At 37.6% G+C, this 13,994-nt stretch overlaps 1 protein-coding gene across 2 annotated transcripts in view; it reads left to right on the top strand.

The window, feature by feature from the left end:
* DMD (dystrophin) overlaps positions 1 to 13,994 on the top strand; it is a 2,258,239-nt gene that overhangs the window by 1,551,609 nt on the left and 692,636 nt on the right. For both annotated transcript variants that reach the window (XM_037986581.2, XM_073013821.1), the window contains exon 50: positions 8,097 to 8,205. In XM_037986581.2, the coding sequence (XP_037842509.2) occupies positions 8,097 to 8,205 (109 nt within the window). The remainder of the gene's footprint in view (positions 1 to 8,096; positions 8,206 to 13,994) is intronic.

The following is a 13,994-nucleotide window of genomic DNA, read 5'->3' on the forward strand; positions in this document are numbered from 1 at the left end:
TCTCTTCTTTCCTTGGTTAATCCTGCTAATGGTCTATCAATTTTGTTTATCTTTTCAAAGAACTAGCTTTTTGTTTCATTTATATTTTGTATTTTTTTGTTTCAACTTCATTTAGTTGTGCTTTGATCTTTGTTATTTCTTTTCTTCTGCTGGCCTTGAGTTTAGTTTGTTCTTGTTTCTCTAGTTCCTTGAAATGTGACATTAGGTTGTCAATTTGTGCTCTTTCAGAATTTTTGATGTAGGTATTTAACACTATGAGCTTTCCTCTTAGCACTGTTTTTGCTGTATCTCAGAGGTTGTAATAAGTTGTGTCACTATTCATTTCAAAAAATATTTTAATTTCCATCTCAATTTCATTGTTAACCCCAAAATCATTCAAGAACTTAATTTCCATGTGTTTGTGTAGTTTTTTTCCTTTTGGAGTTGATTTTTAGTTTTATTCCACTGTGGTCTGAGAAGATACTTGATATGATTTTGATTTTCCTAAATTTATTAAGACTTTTTTGTGGCCTCTTGTGTGACCTGTCTTGGAGAATGTTTCATCTGCTGATAAGAATGTATATTCTGCAATTGTTGGGAAGAATGTTCTGCAGATATCTGTTAAGTCCATTTGTTCTAGGGTATAATTTAAGTCCATTGTTTCTTTGTTGAGTTTTTCTTTCAGTGACCTGTCTAGTGCTGTAAGTGGAGTATTGAAGTCCCCCACTATTATTGCGTTGTTGTCTATCTCATTTCTTAGGTCTAGTACTATTGTTTTATAAAGCTAGGAGCGCCAGTGTTGGATGCATATAAATTGAGTATTGTAGTAAATATCTTCTTGTGGAACTAATCCTTTTATCATTATACAATGTCTTTCTTTATCTTTTGTTTACTATCATTGCTTTAAAGCCTGTTTTGTCTGATATAAAACTATTCCTGCTTGCTTTTGGTTCCTATTTGTGTGGAATATCTTTTTCTGTCCTTTTACCACAAGTGATATTTTGATACGAGCATATAATATATAATGATCAAATCAGAGTGATTGCAGTATCTATCACCTTAAATATTTATCCATTTTAAATTTTAAAAGGAAAGTTATATTCAGAAATCACTTTTTCTTGTAACTAATTCCTGTTCTTCATAAAGAAGAAATTTCATAGTTTGATATAGTTGTCTTAACATTTAATGAATATTTTCAAGCAAAGTATATACAATGGAGAATAATGCTCAGCTGCAAAAGTCATCTATAATGAATCTAATTTTTCCATTTACAAAAAAAAGTACTCCCAAAGTTTATCCATTTTGGTAGAACATGAATTCACTCTGATTGTTGAGTTTGGAGCTCTTGTGCAGAAAACCTTGGACCTGCAATTTAGTTAGCATATTCGAAGTTTTAAAATTATAGAGATGTAGTCAAGAATAGGACTTGATAGCTATTATCCCACTGATTTGCTATTTAAATAAGTTGGGACTTAAGTACATATTTGATTTCCTTAAATTTGCTTATAGATGATTAACATGTATAGCAAAATGTTACCTTTTACAGATTTTTATTGAGCATTGCTTAAAGATTATTATATGATGAACACCTGACTAGTTACTACAGCCAAACATTTTTCTGTTATGCAGATGAATTTTACAGCTTGAATGATGAGAGAATTGAAAACATGGGCAAATGCCAGAGAAGTGAAAAACAAAATGAAGCAAAACAAAAAAGAACTTGCATAATATATAAATAATCCATTTCAACTCTACAGTACACCAAATTCTTGAAAAAGTAGCAAGATTGTTTTTGTGATTAGCTAAATCAAAAACTGTAGTCATTTCATAAGTATTTGCTAATAATTATAAAAGATTAGAAATTATACCGTTCTGAGCTTATTGAACCTTTGACCCATTGCAACGTCCTCAGACATTTGTGGTACATTGGGAGTGCCATTTAATTTTAAAAATCCACCTCCACATTAGAGATTATAGTAACCCCTCATTTACCTATCTGGAGATAAGAGTGGGAAAGATAATATTTGACCAAATGGACACACTATTTAGAGTTTATGTATTAATAAAAGAGAAATTGCATGCACAAACATGTTATTTTCTAGGTAACTAAAACCTAGTCCTTTAATAAAGCCCTGAAAAATTTTTATTGTAACTATTTTAATGAAAACTTTTCTTGAATATCTTCTGTTTTGCTTCATTAAACAGTGCATAATATCTGACCAACAAATTTATAGTGCTTTCCAGTTCACAGCGTTTTTACCATATAAAATATCTCATTTAGTTTCTCCAACAAAGCTGTGAGTTACGTGGTAGTATTATATCCATGTTTCAAGGATGATAAATCTTAGTGACCCATCTGATTTTCCAAGAATCATACAACCAGTGAATTAGGAATGAAACTCAAGACTTCTGATTCTAAATCCCAATGTAAATTAACTTTTCTTAATTTTCAGGGATGTCATTATCACATCAATTTTTGCTCTGTTTAGTGATACAGTGATATATGAGGAACATGAAATTCAAAGCACTGTTTCTTCAGTTGAGACCCAGTTGAAGTGGTTGATTTGCTTTTAGAAGCTAGACTATAAGATAAATAAATACCTTTAAATATTAAAGCAAACTCAAATCACTGAAATACTTACACCATGAGAAGAAAGTGGAACCCAAGTCAACTGGTAGAAACAGCGAACTTTGATCTCTCTTTATCCACTCATTCTGAGGGGCAATATGCTTACTGAGTAGAAAGATGGGCATACCCCCAGCAGTATTTAAATCAATCCCAAATCTATCACTGTCTCTCCTTTTCTCTCTCTCTCAGCACATATAGGTGATTTCCTATAAATTAAATGGCATAGGATGAGATTTCATCACATGTTGAACTGTCATTTCATTGATAAATGACTAAAATTACCACATTTCTCAGTTTTAAGTTTTTTATGTTCATTGTCTCCTATTGCTACTTTCTGTTATCAGAATGGCTACTTCTCATTGCTTTTAGTATTCTGTCTTTGTAGAGTTATAGAAACTTCACAGGGAAACCAGAAGATCAAATATATTACTCACTAGTGTCTTACAATATTTAATTTTTAGTGTTTAGGTTCTGAAGTCAGGACAGAAAAATATCTTCCATGAGTGATGACTTTCAAGGGTGGTTTTCCTGAGTAATCAGAGGCATTGTATTTTGTTTGCTTTTAGGTTCAAGACTGATTTTTAATAAATAAAAAAGTTACATGTATTGATATGCTAGTAAATGTTAACATCATGCATTCTGGATAAAAACATTGAAAGCCTTGATTTGACTTGATGTCAGACACAATAGATATAATCTCAAGAGCACTGTTGATAGTTAAATTAGGAAGTGATGAATTCTTACTATATATTATGTTTTGTTCTTAGCACAGTTTTATATTTATAAAATTTAATTTATATTAATGGTTATGTTTAATAACCAATCAGCAAAATTACTGAAATGTGACAATATCTCTATTCCCATTTCTTTCCTGCTTTATCCTTTTAAAATACGTAATATTATTTATAAGTATATTTTAAATTTATAAAAGCTACATTGTACTATAAATCTTGTTTTTTAGCTTTTCAAACGTTCATTATTGTGTTTTAAAGATCCATCCACTGCCTGGCGCAGTGGCTTACGCCTGCAATCCCAGCACACTGGGAGGCCAAGATGGGCAGATCACCTGAGGTCAGGAGTTGGAGGCAGCCTGGCCAACATGGTGAAATACAAAATACAAAAATTATCCAGGTGTGGTGGTGCCAGCCTGTAATCCCAGCTACCGGGAGGCTGAGGCAGGAGAATCACTTGAACCCAGGAGGCGAAAGTTGCAGTGAGCCAAGATCACGCCACTACATTCCAGCCAGGGCAACAACATTAAAACTCCATCTCAAAAAAATTAAAAAATCCATCCACATTGCTCTACATATACCCTTATCCATGTCTTTCACATACACACCCATGTTGTCCTCAATTCCCCACAATGCGGCAACAAACTTTCTTGTACTTCCTTATGACCTTAAGAATGTAAGAGAAAGTTCTCTGGTATACACTGATGAGGGAATATGATCAGCAGGGTTTTTTGTTTGTTTTTCTGTTTTTTGCTTTTTAACTTACCCCCACCTTTTTGTTGGCAGTCAGCAGCCACATCTGAAGTTATAGCTCTCTGTTTTAGACAAGGTTTATTCTTCCCTTTGTTACAACCTAGTCCCTATAGGGACCTGAATTTGTGACCCTAGTCTATGAGATTACTATTTAAATACAGTTTGGTTCAGGATTTATAAAAACCTAATAAGGCTGGACGTGGTGGCTCACACCTGTAATTTCAGCACTTTGGGAGGCTGGGATGGGCAGATTGCTTGAGTCCAGGAGTTTGAGACCAGCCTGGGCAACATGACAAAACCCCATCTCTACATAAAAATGCAAAAATATATATATCCAGGCAGGGTGGCATGCACCTGTAGTCCCAGCTACTCAGGAGGCTGAGGTGGGAGGATTGCCTAGGAAGTCAAGGCTGCAGTGAGCCGAGATCTTGACACTGCTCTCCAGCCTGGGTGACAGAGCGAGACCCTGTCTCAAAAGAAAAAATAAGCCTAATAAAATGATTGCACACCTGGAAAACCTACATAGGCTCCCTCAAGTACCATATATATATATATATATATACACACACACACACACACACACAGTCATTCATGGTGTGTAGTTCACATTGAAGTCAAGTTGGGGAAAAAGAAACTCATTTATCTCTTTCTCTTTTCCTTTATTCAAGTAGCCATTTTTATTTAATTTTATTCAATTCAGAAATATTTACTGAACTCCTCTTATTAGGAAGCACTGGATTGGATATAAAGAAAATACCATACAAGGCATAGAAGACTCAGTCCTGCCTTGCAAAGGGCATGTAGTCTTGACTGGAAAGACACACGCTGACAGGGTAGACTGTTTTAGGAATAAGGCTCAAAATCCTAAGGAAATTGAACACTCGAACAAAGGATTCTTAGCAAAGCAATTTTACTTCTGCACAGAGGGGTGCCTCCTTGGCCAGTTGCCATGAGAACACACCTGAACAAAGGGGCACGAGAGCCTTTATTCCTGATGCAAGTCCTGTACCCTTTCCCCATTGGCCGGGGTCAGGTCATACAATCTAAACTAATCCCGGTTGGCTAAACATTTGACTGTTTAAGATAGGGTGGGCACAAAAAACCAAGTGGAGAGGAAGGGGAAGGGGTATCTGTAATGAGCTAGAAAGTTAGTCCTCTTTCCAGATAAGTAAATGAATGTGAGCTGGTACTGATAACGCTTGGTACTGAGGCGTGCCTGGGCATCTAACAAAGGCAAAAAGGAAAAAGGAGAAAAAGTGGGGGGGGGGGTGTACTATGAATTAAAGAATAAAAGATTGATCAGATTATTTGAAGAGAAACCTCATATCCCACAACTGGAAGAAACAATTTGATGGAAAGTTTTTCTTCGTCGTTTACCAGCTCAAAATCTCAACTATCAAAGGCAAGAAAATAAACACACACACACACCTCTACACCTCTACCTTTTTCTGTATGGCCAAAGCCTTCAGTCCAGCAGACCACTTCCCACTCCAATTACCATGTTAGCCTCGCAACTCACATCTCTGCACCCTTCTGATAAAGCCTCCACAATGCGAAACACGAATCGTATCACATTGCTCTACTTCTCTAAACACTTCCATCTACTCTGTGGTTTTAGAAGAGAATCTGATAACCCCACATTACAAGGCCTTAATAAATTGCCTTATTGCAGCTCTGTATCATTACTTATAAACACTGTAGTCTAGATAGCCAGGACACACTACATTTTTTTTTTTTTAAGGCTCAATACCTCTTGCCATTTTGCACGTGGTTTTCCTTCTGTCTGAAATGCCCTTTCTCCACCTGGCACTTGAATGGCCCCTTCTGAAAACTTCTTAGTTATCTTTCAAAATCAGTTCAAATGTTAGCTTTTGTGGGTAACCTATTGACCTCTCCAGGCTGAGTTACGCTGTTCCCCCAAGGTGTCTTGTTGAAATCATTATTTTTTCCTAAAATCTCTGTTCTAATTTACTTACATGCCTGTGAATGCTTAGAGGTTACTAACTTCAGTTTTGTGAACTTAGTAACTGGCACAAAGTCTGGCACTGAGTAGCACCTGAACAATTTTTTTTCTGGAATAAATTAATGGTTTCATTGAAATGATTAGCATTAAATTAATGATTAGCATTAAACTACAATGTGTGTATAAAACATTCCGGTTAGGTTGGGTTCATTGCCATTCCTATTTAAAGAGTTTGTAATTTCTGGCTCTTTTCCAACTCTGATTCTTCAGACTAGAAATGCAATTTCTGCTAATATATTTATTTTAAGCAAACCCAACATCAATAAAGTTATTTGTATTCCTTATAACATAAGCATAAGAATGTACAGTGATATAAAAATGCAGCTATTATCTCTTATAGGCACTGGTAAAGCTTTTGTGACTAGCGCTACTATACTGGCAAGGTATTGCTGCTTGTAATGAACTAAATATTTCAGTGGCTTAACACAATAGGAGTTTTTTTCTTGCTCACATGGCAACCCAGCATATGTTTTCCTAGTCAAGCAGCCTTCTTACATATGTTATTGCAGAAACCTAGGTCCTGTTCATCTTCTTCCTCTGCGTGCCATTCCCTTGGTAGCTTTTCTTTGCTAGGGTTTCGCAAGAGAATGAAATCCTGTTGAAAATGATCTGAGGGTCTGTTATGTTCTCAAGAATGGTACATAACTGGTCTGTGATAAATGCTCAGGTAACTGATTAGGTATTATAGATACTTAGGATTTTGTCATGAACACTCAGCATCAACATCACCTGGAAAATTGTTAAAAATGCAGATTATTGGGCTCCACCCAGTATCTACTAAATCCAGAACTCTGGGGCTGCTCTGCAGCAATTAGCAAGGCCTCCAGGTGATTCTGTTGATCCTAAAGTATGAGAACAACTGCTCTAGGGCATTAGGACTTAATTCTCTCCCCAGTAAGTTGTAAAGATTTGCTGTAGGACCTAAGAGTCTTCTGCTTCCAACAATGGAAAGGTAAAAAAGGTAGAAACCTCACTAAATTTTTCAAAGCCTCAGCCCCAAAATGACAAACACTTCTGCTCACATTCTACTGGCTATAACTTCTCGTATAGCTAGCTGAACCAGTGAGGTGGAACCAGCTCAGGACGGCCTACTGTTATATTGCCAGGCATTTTTTGAGGCACTTGATGTTATCTTCTTGGTAATTTAAATTTAACCGTGGTGGAAATATTTACACCACAGAAATTGGCAAACACTAAAAACAAGGTGTTTTTAAACACCCTGAGATCAGAGATCCAGTTGATATACATCTACCAGCACACCACTGGCCAAATACAGGCTTGGCTTATGCCACGAAGAGCTCTGCAGCTGAAATACCTCTTCAAACGTGTCCTGCTTTAAACCAAATTAGTCAGGCCTTTATACTTTCACATTGATCAGTCACTGAATGAGGGCTGCCGGGGAAAAGGCATGACCTTGGACAAGGCAGCTCTCTGCAGCTCAGGCAGTCCCTGAAGGGACTGACAGCTGAAGAATGTCTAGTGACATCATTTCCATCATCTAGAACAAGAGTCTTTCCTTGAAGGGGGGCTCTAAGTAGCATCTTCCCATATCCACTGCAGCCCCTCCCTTTAAGAGATTCTGATATAATTGACCAGGAGTGAGCCAGTACATTAGGATTTTTCTCAAGTTATCTGGATAATTTTAGTATGCAACCACAATAGATACTCTTCAAGAATTAAGCCAGTTGCTGAGAGGGAACTGTTTTTTGTTGGTTTGTTTTCATTAATGTTTGCACTCTACTTCCTTTTAATAAAATTATGCCTGGAGAGTTTATATGGAGCAATCAATAAATATTTGTAGGGTGGTTGGCTAAAATAATTATAATTCCTTTAAAAGAAATTCTACCCACTAAAGTTAATTTAGAAGTAAAATATAATAGAAATTCAATAATATATTCACCAAATGAATTAAGATGTTCATGAATTAAGTTATCTTCAGAGTGTTAATCGAATAAGTAATGTGTATGCTTTTCTATTAAAGAGGAAGTTAGAAGACCTGAGCTCTGAGTGGAAGGCGGTAAACCATTTACTTCAAGAGCTGAGGGCAAAGCAGCCTGACCTAGCTCCTGGACTGACCACTGTTGGAGCCTGTAAGTATACTGGATCCCATTCTCTTTGGCTTTAGCTATTTGTTCAAAAGCACAACTATGAAGTGATGTCTGGGTGAGAGAGAAAATTTGTTTCAATTCTGAAGATAGAGATAAAGCTTTGTGTTGTTGACTATGCATAAAGTCTTAGAGTACATTCCTTGGAAATGGATTCTGATTCAAAATGTTGTATGACAATGAGATATGGGGAGTGTTCTCTGGAGATACACCCATAAGGAAGAGAAGAGTACCAGGGAGATTGTGGGAGAGTCTTAAACATGAGTTGGCTGCAACAGAGGCCTAAGCCAGTCTCACAGGAGCCCTACATCTGGGCTGGCTCTGCAGAGCTGTCCTGAATTACAGGCAGTGGGCCTGGACTTTGTACTTCTGATCCAGCCAGCCATTGGCCATGGGCTGGCTGCTGCCTGACAGTGGAAGGACAACTTGGACAAGTTTTCTGAGGCCGAAGGCAATTCTTAGTAAGAAACGCCTTTAACAACCAATATTCCTAGCATCCAAGGATGTGTGCATTGTCCCTGAAGAGAGATTCAGGGTGAACTGCCAGATTATCCACTAACACTACATGAAGATGCCATCTCAACAAATCCTATATCATTTAGACAATATTCTTCAAATATGGCTACAAGAATCATAGAAACCACAGAAACACACACAGTCCTACTAGCACCTCTCCCTGTCCCATTTGCAAACAATTTAAGAGCTCTTCCATTTTTAGTTCAAGTAAAAGAAAAATGGATTGTGAGGACCACAAGCTGACTTGGGGGAGGAATATTTCTTCGTTTAGCTGTAGTTTTAACTTTTGTTTTCACTGCATATTTTCAGTCTATTTTATTTTCCTTTCTATTCAGTTGTTGATAGAAGGTATTCATACATTCTCATGGCAATGTTAATGCTGGCTTTGACTCTCAGGGGAAAAAAGCCAGAAAACTTCTTTGCTGTACCATTCTATAATTAGGCAGAACTAAAAACATCTTTGGGTGTTTTTTTTGTTTGTTTTTTTTTTGTTTTTTTTTGTTTTTTTTTGTTTTTTTTTTGTTTTTTTTTTTTTGCCTTGTCTACTTTTCAAAGATCAAATGATTGAAGCATTAAAGCATGGTGACTGGTTCTTCAGGTAAAGTTGATTTTTATTTTATGTCAAGTAGAAAAATACTGAACTGGAAGAATCACAGCTGGGGTAGCACAATCATAATTCATTAGAAGGCATAGTGCTTGGATTAAAAGAAGCCCTACAATCTGAGGACAGTGCATCTCATGTGTCCCCTGGGATTTCTCAGAAGTCATCAGAGTTAGATTTAATGACTTTGGAGACTTGAAAAGATATGCGAGCATTATGGTTTTGTTTTTTTTTTTTTCTTTTTGTCAATCTGGGACACTAAAATTGCTATATCAGGGTTATATTCAACTAACTATGTCAGGTTTATTTCTTTTTATGAGCTCTAATTTTTGGTTCCCTCAGCGAATATGCATAGTTTGTTCCTATATTATCATTTATTGGTGTCTGTTTTCTGGCTGTCCCTGACATGTTCAGCCTCAGACTCAAACATAAACTCTATGAAGAGATTATGTTCCAATGATTCTTTATAAGTTTGTTAAACTCTGAACTTTGGGTTTATGTCCCATATAAGCCACTTTACACATGGTAGGAAGGCTCCAAAACCAGGGCACCGAAATTTATTTAACGTGTATTTTATCTAAATGTAACAATAATGTTTATAAGAAAAAGACATTCAAAGTTCCAGTTTTGATTTCCAGCAACATATATAATTCATCCACTTAATAAATATTTATTAACTTCCATGTGTTGAGCATCATACTGGTGCTGCGAGTACGGCATAGAATAAGTCCCTCCTTTCATAAAACATATATTGTAATATATGTTTTATGTAATATATGTAATAAGCTAATGAAGAAAATATATACTGTCTCAATAATTATAAGTACTGTAGAGTGTAGTCTACAGATTGATGTCAGTGGGTATTTGTTAGACATGTAGAATCTGAGGCCCCTATCCTAGACCCACTGAATCACAATCTGCATGTTAATAGAATCCCCAAGTGAATCCTGTGCACATTGACGTTTGAGAAACACCATTACAGAGAACAACTAAGCAGGGAGACATCATGAGGGTATTATTGTCTATCGTGTGGTCAGGGATGCTTGTCTATTAAGAGAACATCAGAAAACTGATGTAAGTGAGGAAGTGAGCCTGGTGTATTTCTGGGAAAATTATTACAGGCAGGGAAAGAAAAGACTGAGCAATGATACTGAAGTAGGAACAAGATGGCAGAATATTAAGGAGATCAGTAAAACTAGAGGAGCAGGTCAGGGGAAGTGTGATGGAAGCTGTGAGAGATATTCATCTTTCATAGCACTGCCCTACTTCCTTCTCCCCAATACGAGGGTCTCAACACCCCCTACCACTCTTGTCTTCTCCTACGCCCTCCACATTGCTGCCAGTGTGGAGAGTCTGGGAATACCCTCAGCTCAAAGCTATTGGTGACAGCTGGCAGAGTTGTGGTAGTAGCTAAAAAAGAATTAAGAGAAAGAGGAATTTTTCTCAAAAGCAGGTGCTTTTCATCCTCTTTAGCACACTGAAACAGATCTGGGCATAAAGTCAAGATGTTAAATACACAAATGTTGAATGAAAAAAATCAACAGGTAGTCATTTAGATCCAGAGCCGCTTTTATTAAAATAAGGCTTTTCTTTTTTCTTTACTGTGGTGGTTCAAATATCGAAATAAAGAATTGTTTCTATTCCTGACTTCCTGACTTGCAGGAAGTTAATCAGATATAAATGCAATATAAAAAAAGAAAATCTAATTGTATTATGCTTCTTGTGTATGTTTATTATTTCATGTACTATATTACAATAGAATAGAATTTATAATTCATTATAGTAAAATTTTTTCATTGCATTCCTACTATTGAATGTGTAGAAGCTACACATATATGTGTAGCTTTAACATATATGTCTTTATCCTGAAAATAATTTCAAAGAACATATGGTTATAGATAATTTTTAAAGATTAAGGACCCTAAAGTTTAGAGGGGAAATAGCTAGATTAAGGCCACACAGCTGGAAAGCAAGCAAGCAAGGGTTTCAGTCCACTTGTGTCAAGCTCCAAAGCCTGTGTTTTGTTTTGTTGCTATGCTTTACACTATCTCTCTGTCCAAGAACCTAATGGAAAATTACAGATACGGATGCAGCTGGCCAGCAGTTAATATAATTTAACTCAATCTTAAACATATCTGGAGTAAAAGTGATATATGTTTCCGTGTCCTCTCCTCTCCCCTCTCTCCACTCCCCTCCTCTCCCCTCCCCTCCCCTCCCCTCCTCTCCCCTCCCCTCCTCTCCCCTCCCCTCCCCTCCCCTCCTCTCCCCTCCCCTCCTCTCTCCTTTCCTGTCCTTTCCCTGTGCCTGTGTGAGAGAGAGAGAGAGATTGAATTGTGCTTTGTTGCCCAGGCTAGAGTGTAGTGGTGTGATCTCAGTTCACTGCAACCTCTGCCTTTCAGGTTCTAGTGATTCTCCTGTCTCAGCCTCCCAAGTAGCTGGGATACAGGTGCACCCCACTACACCCAGCTAATTTTAGTATTTTTGGTAGAGATGGGGTTTCTCCATGTTGATCAGGCTGGTCTTAAACTCCTGACCTCAAGTGATTCACCTGCCTTAGCCTCTCAAAGTGCTGGGATTACAGGCATGAGCCACCATGCCTGGCCTGTTTCTGTGTTTTTTCTACTTAAGAAGTAGAAAAAATTGGTTCACTCTATTTGAATTTCTTAGAACCATAGAAATCCAAACTTGGAATAATTACTGCAATTATTATCTAGTTGAATATTCTCGTTTTATAGATGTAGAAGCTGAGGCCTAAAGTTGCTTGTTTTGTTTTATGAACACTAAACCAAACTACCTTGTGGCTGCTTACTTAAATTATAAATTATAATGGGGTGGCCTTGCCTGAACAGTATAAATTGTTTTAATTTTCAGGACAAATCAACATGCTGGGAAAAAAAAACAAAACAAAACAAAAAAAAAACTTGCAATTCTTGTTGCTTGGATACCTGTCCATATCAGTTTCTATTGTTGCATAAAAGCACCCCAAAACTTAACAGTTTAAAATAAGAGTTATTTATTGCTCATAATTCTGTGCATCTGAAGTTTGCTCTGTGATTAGCTGAATAGTTATTCTGATGGTCTTGCTTGGTGTTATTTATGTGGATGCAGTTATCTAGCAAGTGAACAGGAGCTAGATGGTCTAAAATGGACTCTCTCAGATATCTGACAGCTGGCTGTTGGTTGGAGAACCTTGGTTCTTCATAAAGCCACTCATCATCCTGTAGGCTAGACTAGGCTTCATTACATGCTATTCTCAGGGCAGTGTTCCAAGAGAGGGAGAGTGGTAGCTACAAGATCTCCTGATGCCTAGGTTTTGAAACTTGTACATTAATTCTGTTAAGTTCTATTGGTCAAAGCATGTCAAAAGATCAGCCCAAATTCGAGAGATAGGGAAATTACTTCATCTCTTGAAAGGAGGAGCTGCCACGTCACATGTCAAAGGGGTGTGCATGTTGGGATGGAAGGTTTTATTGTCACCATATTTATACACAAATCACTACATTGGGGAAAAGGGGGGAAACTTGAGATCAAAAGTGTTGGTCTGAATCCAATGCTCTATTTCAGTGATTCTCAAAAATTACCATGTGTTACAACCACCCAGTTCTTAGCGAAGTATAGATTACTGGGCTTCAACCCCAGAGTTTCTGATTTACTAGCTCTGGGGTAAGACTTGCATCTCTCTCTCTCTCTCTTTCTCTCTCTCTCTCTCTCTCTCTTTTTTTTTTTTTTTTTTTTTTTGTGACTGAGTCTTGCTCTGTCACCCAGGCTGGTGTGCAGTGGTGCAATCTCGGCTCACAGCAACCTCTGCCTCCTGGGTTGAAGCGATTCTCCTGCCTCAGCCTCCTGAGTAGCTAGGATTACAGGCACCCGCCAACACGCCCGGCTACTTTTTGTATTTTTAGTAGAGACAGGGTTTTACCATGTTAGTCAGGCTGGTCTCGAACTCCTGACCTCAGGTGATCCACCCACCTCAGCCTCCCATGGTGCTGGGATTACAGGTGTGAGCCACTGTGCCCAGCCAAGACTTGCATCTCTGAAAAGTTCCTAGGTTATGCTGATGCTGGACTATGCTTTGAGAACTACTACCACAGACATACAGTGAGTGGGTAAGAACAAATTCATCCCTTCTGCTGTGTTCAGCAAGGAGTGGGATTCCAATGAGGTCCCGTGCTGTGAATCTAAAGGGAAATCCATCTTATTTTAGCACCTCTACTCCGCATCCCCCCACCCCAAGGATGTTATAGCTTAGAAGTTATAGCTTAGAAGTTCTTGTCCAAGGAGATGGACAGCACACTAAACCAGGCAGTATTTGCCCTGCAGAGCTGTTCAATGTTCCTGGATGAGACCTGTGAGAAGAAAAGCCATAAGTTCCTCTAGAGACTTTCAGAACCATTGAGGTAGACAGGACTTTGCATGGGTCTGAAGGCCTGCATGGCAGATGGAGGCAAAGAGCCAGCAAATCTGGTTGTAAATGTCAATGTGAATCCTTTCTTATCCACAAGCTGCTGTGTCTGAGAACATTAATGTTCTACAATACCCGATTTAGCATTTTTGAAAGAAATTGCATATAGACATGCTTAATGTGAAGACTCCAAATCAGGATATTTGATTCAAATGTCTCTTGGTAATAACTATGGAATGAATAACCCATTGTATG

The sequence above is a fragment of the Chlorocebus sabaeus genome, chromosome X, assembly GCF_047675955.1.
Source record: "Chlorocebus sabaeus isolate Y175 chromosome X, mChlSab1.0.hap1, whole genome shotgun sequence".
Taxonomy (NCBI): Eukaryota; Metazoa; Chordata; class Mammalia; order Primates; family Cercopithecidae; genus Chlorocebus; species Chlorocebus sabaeus.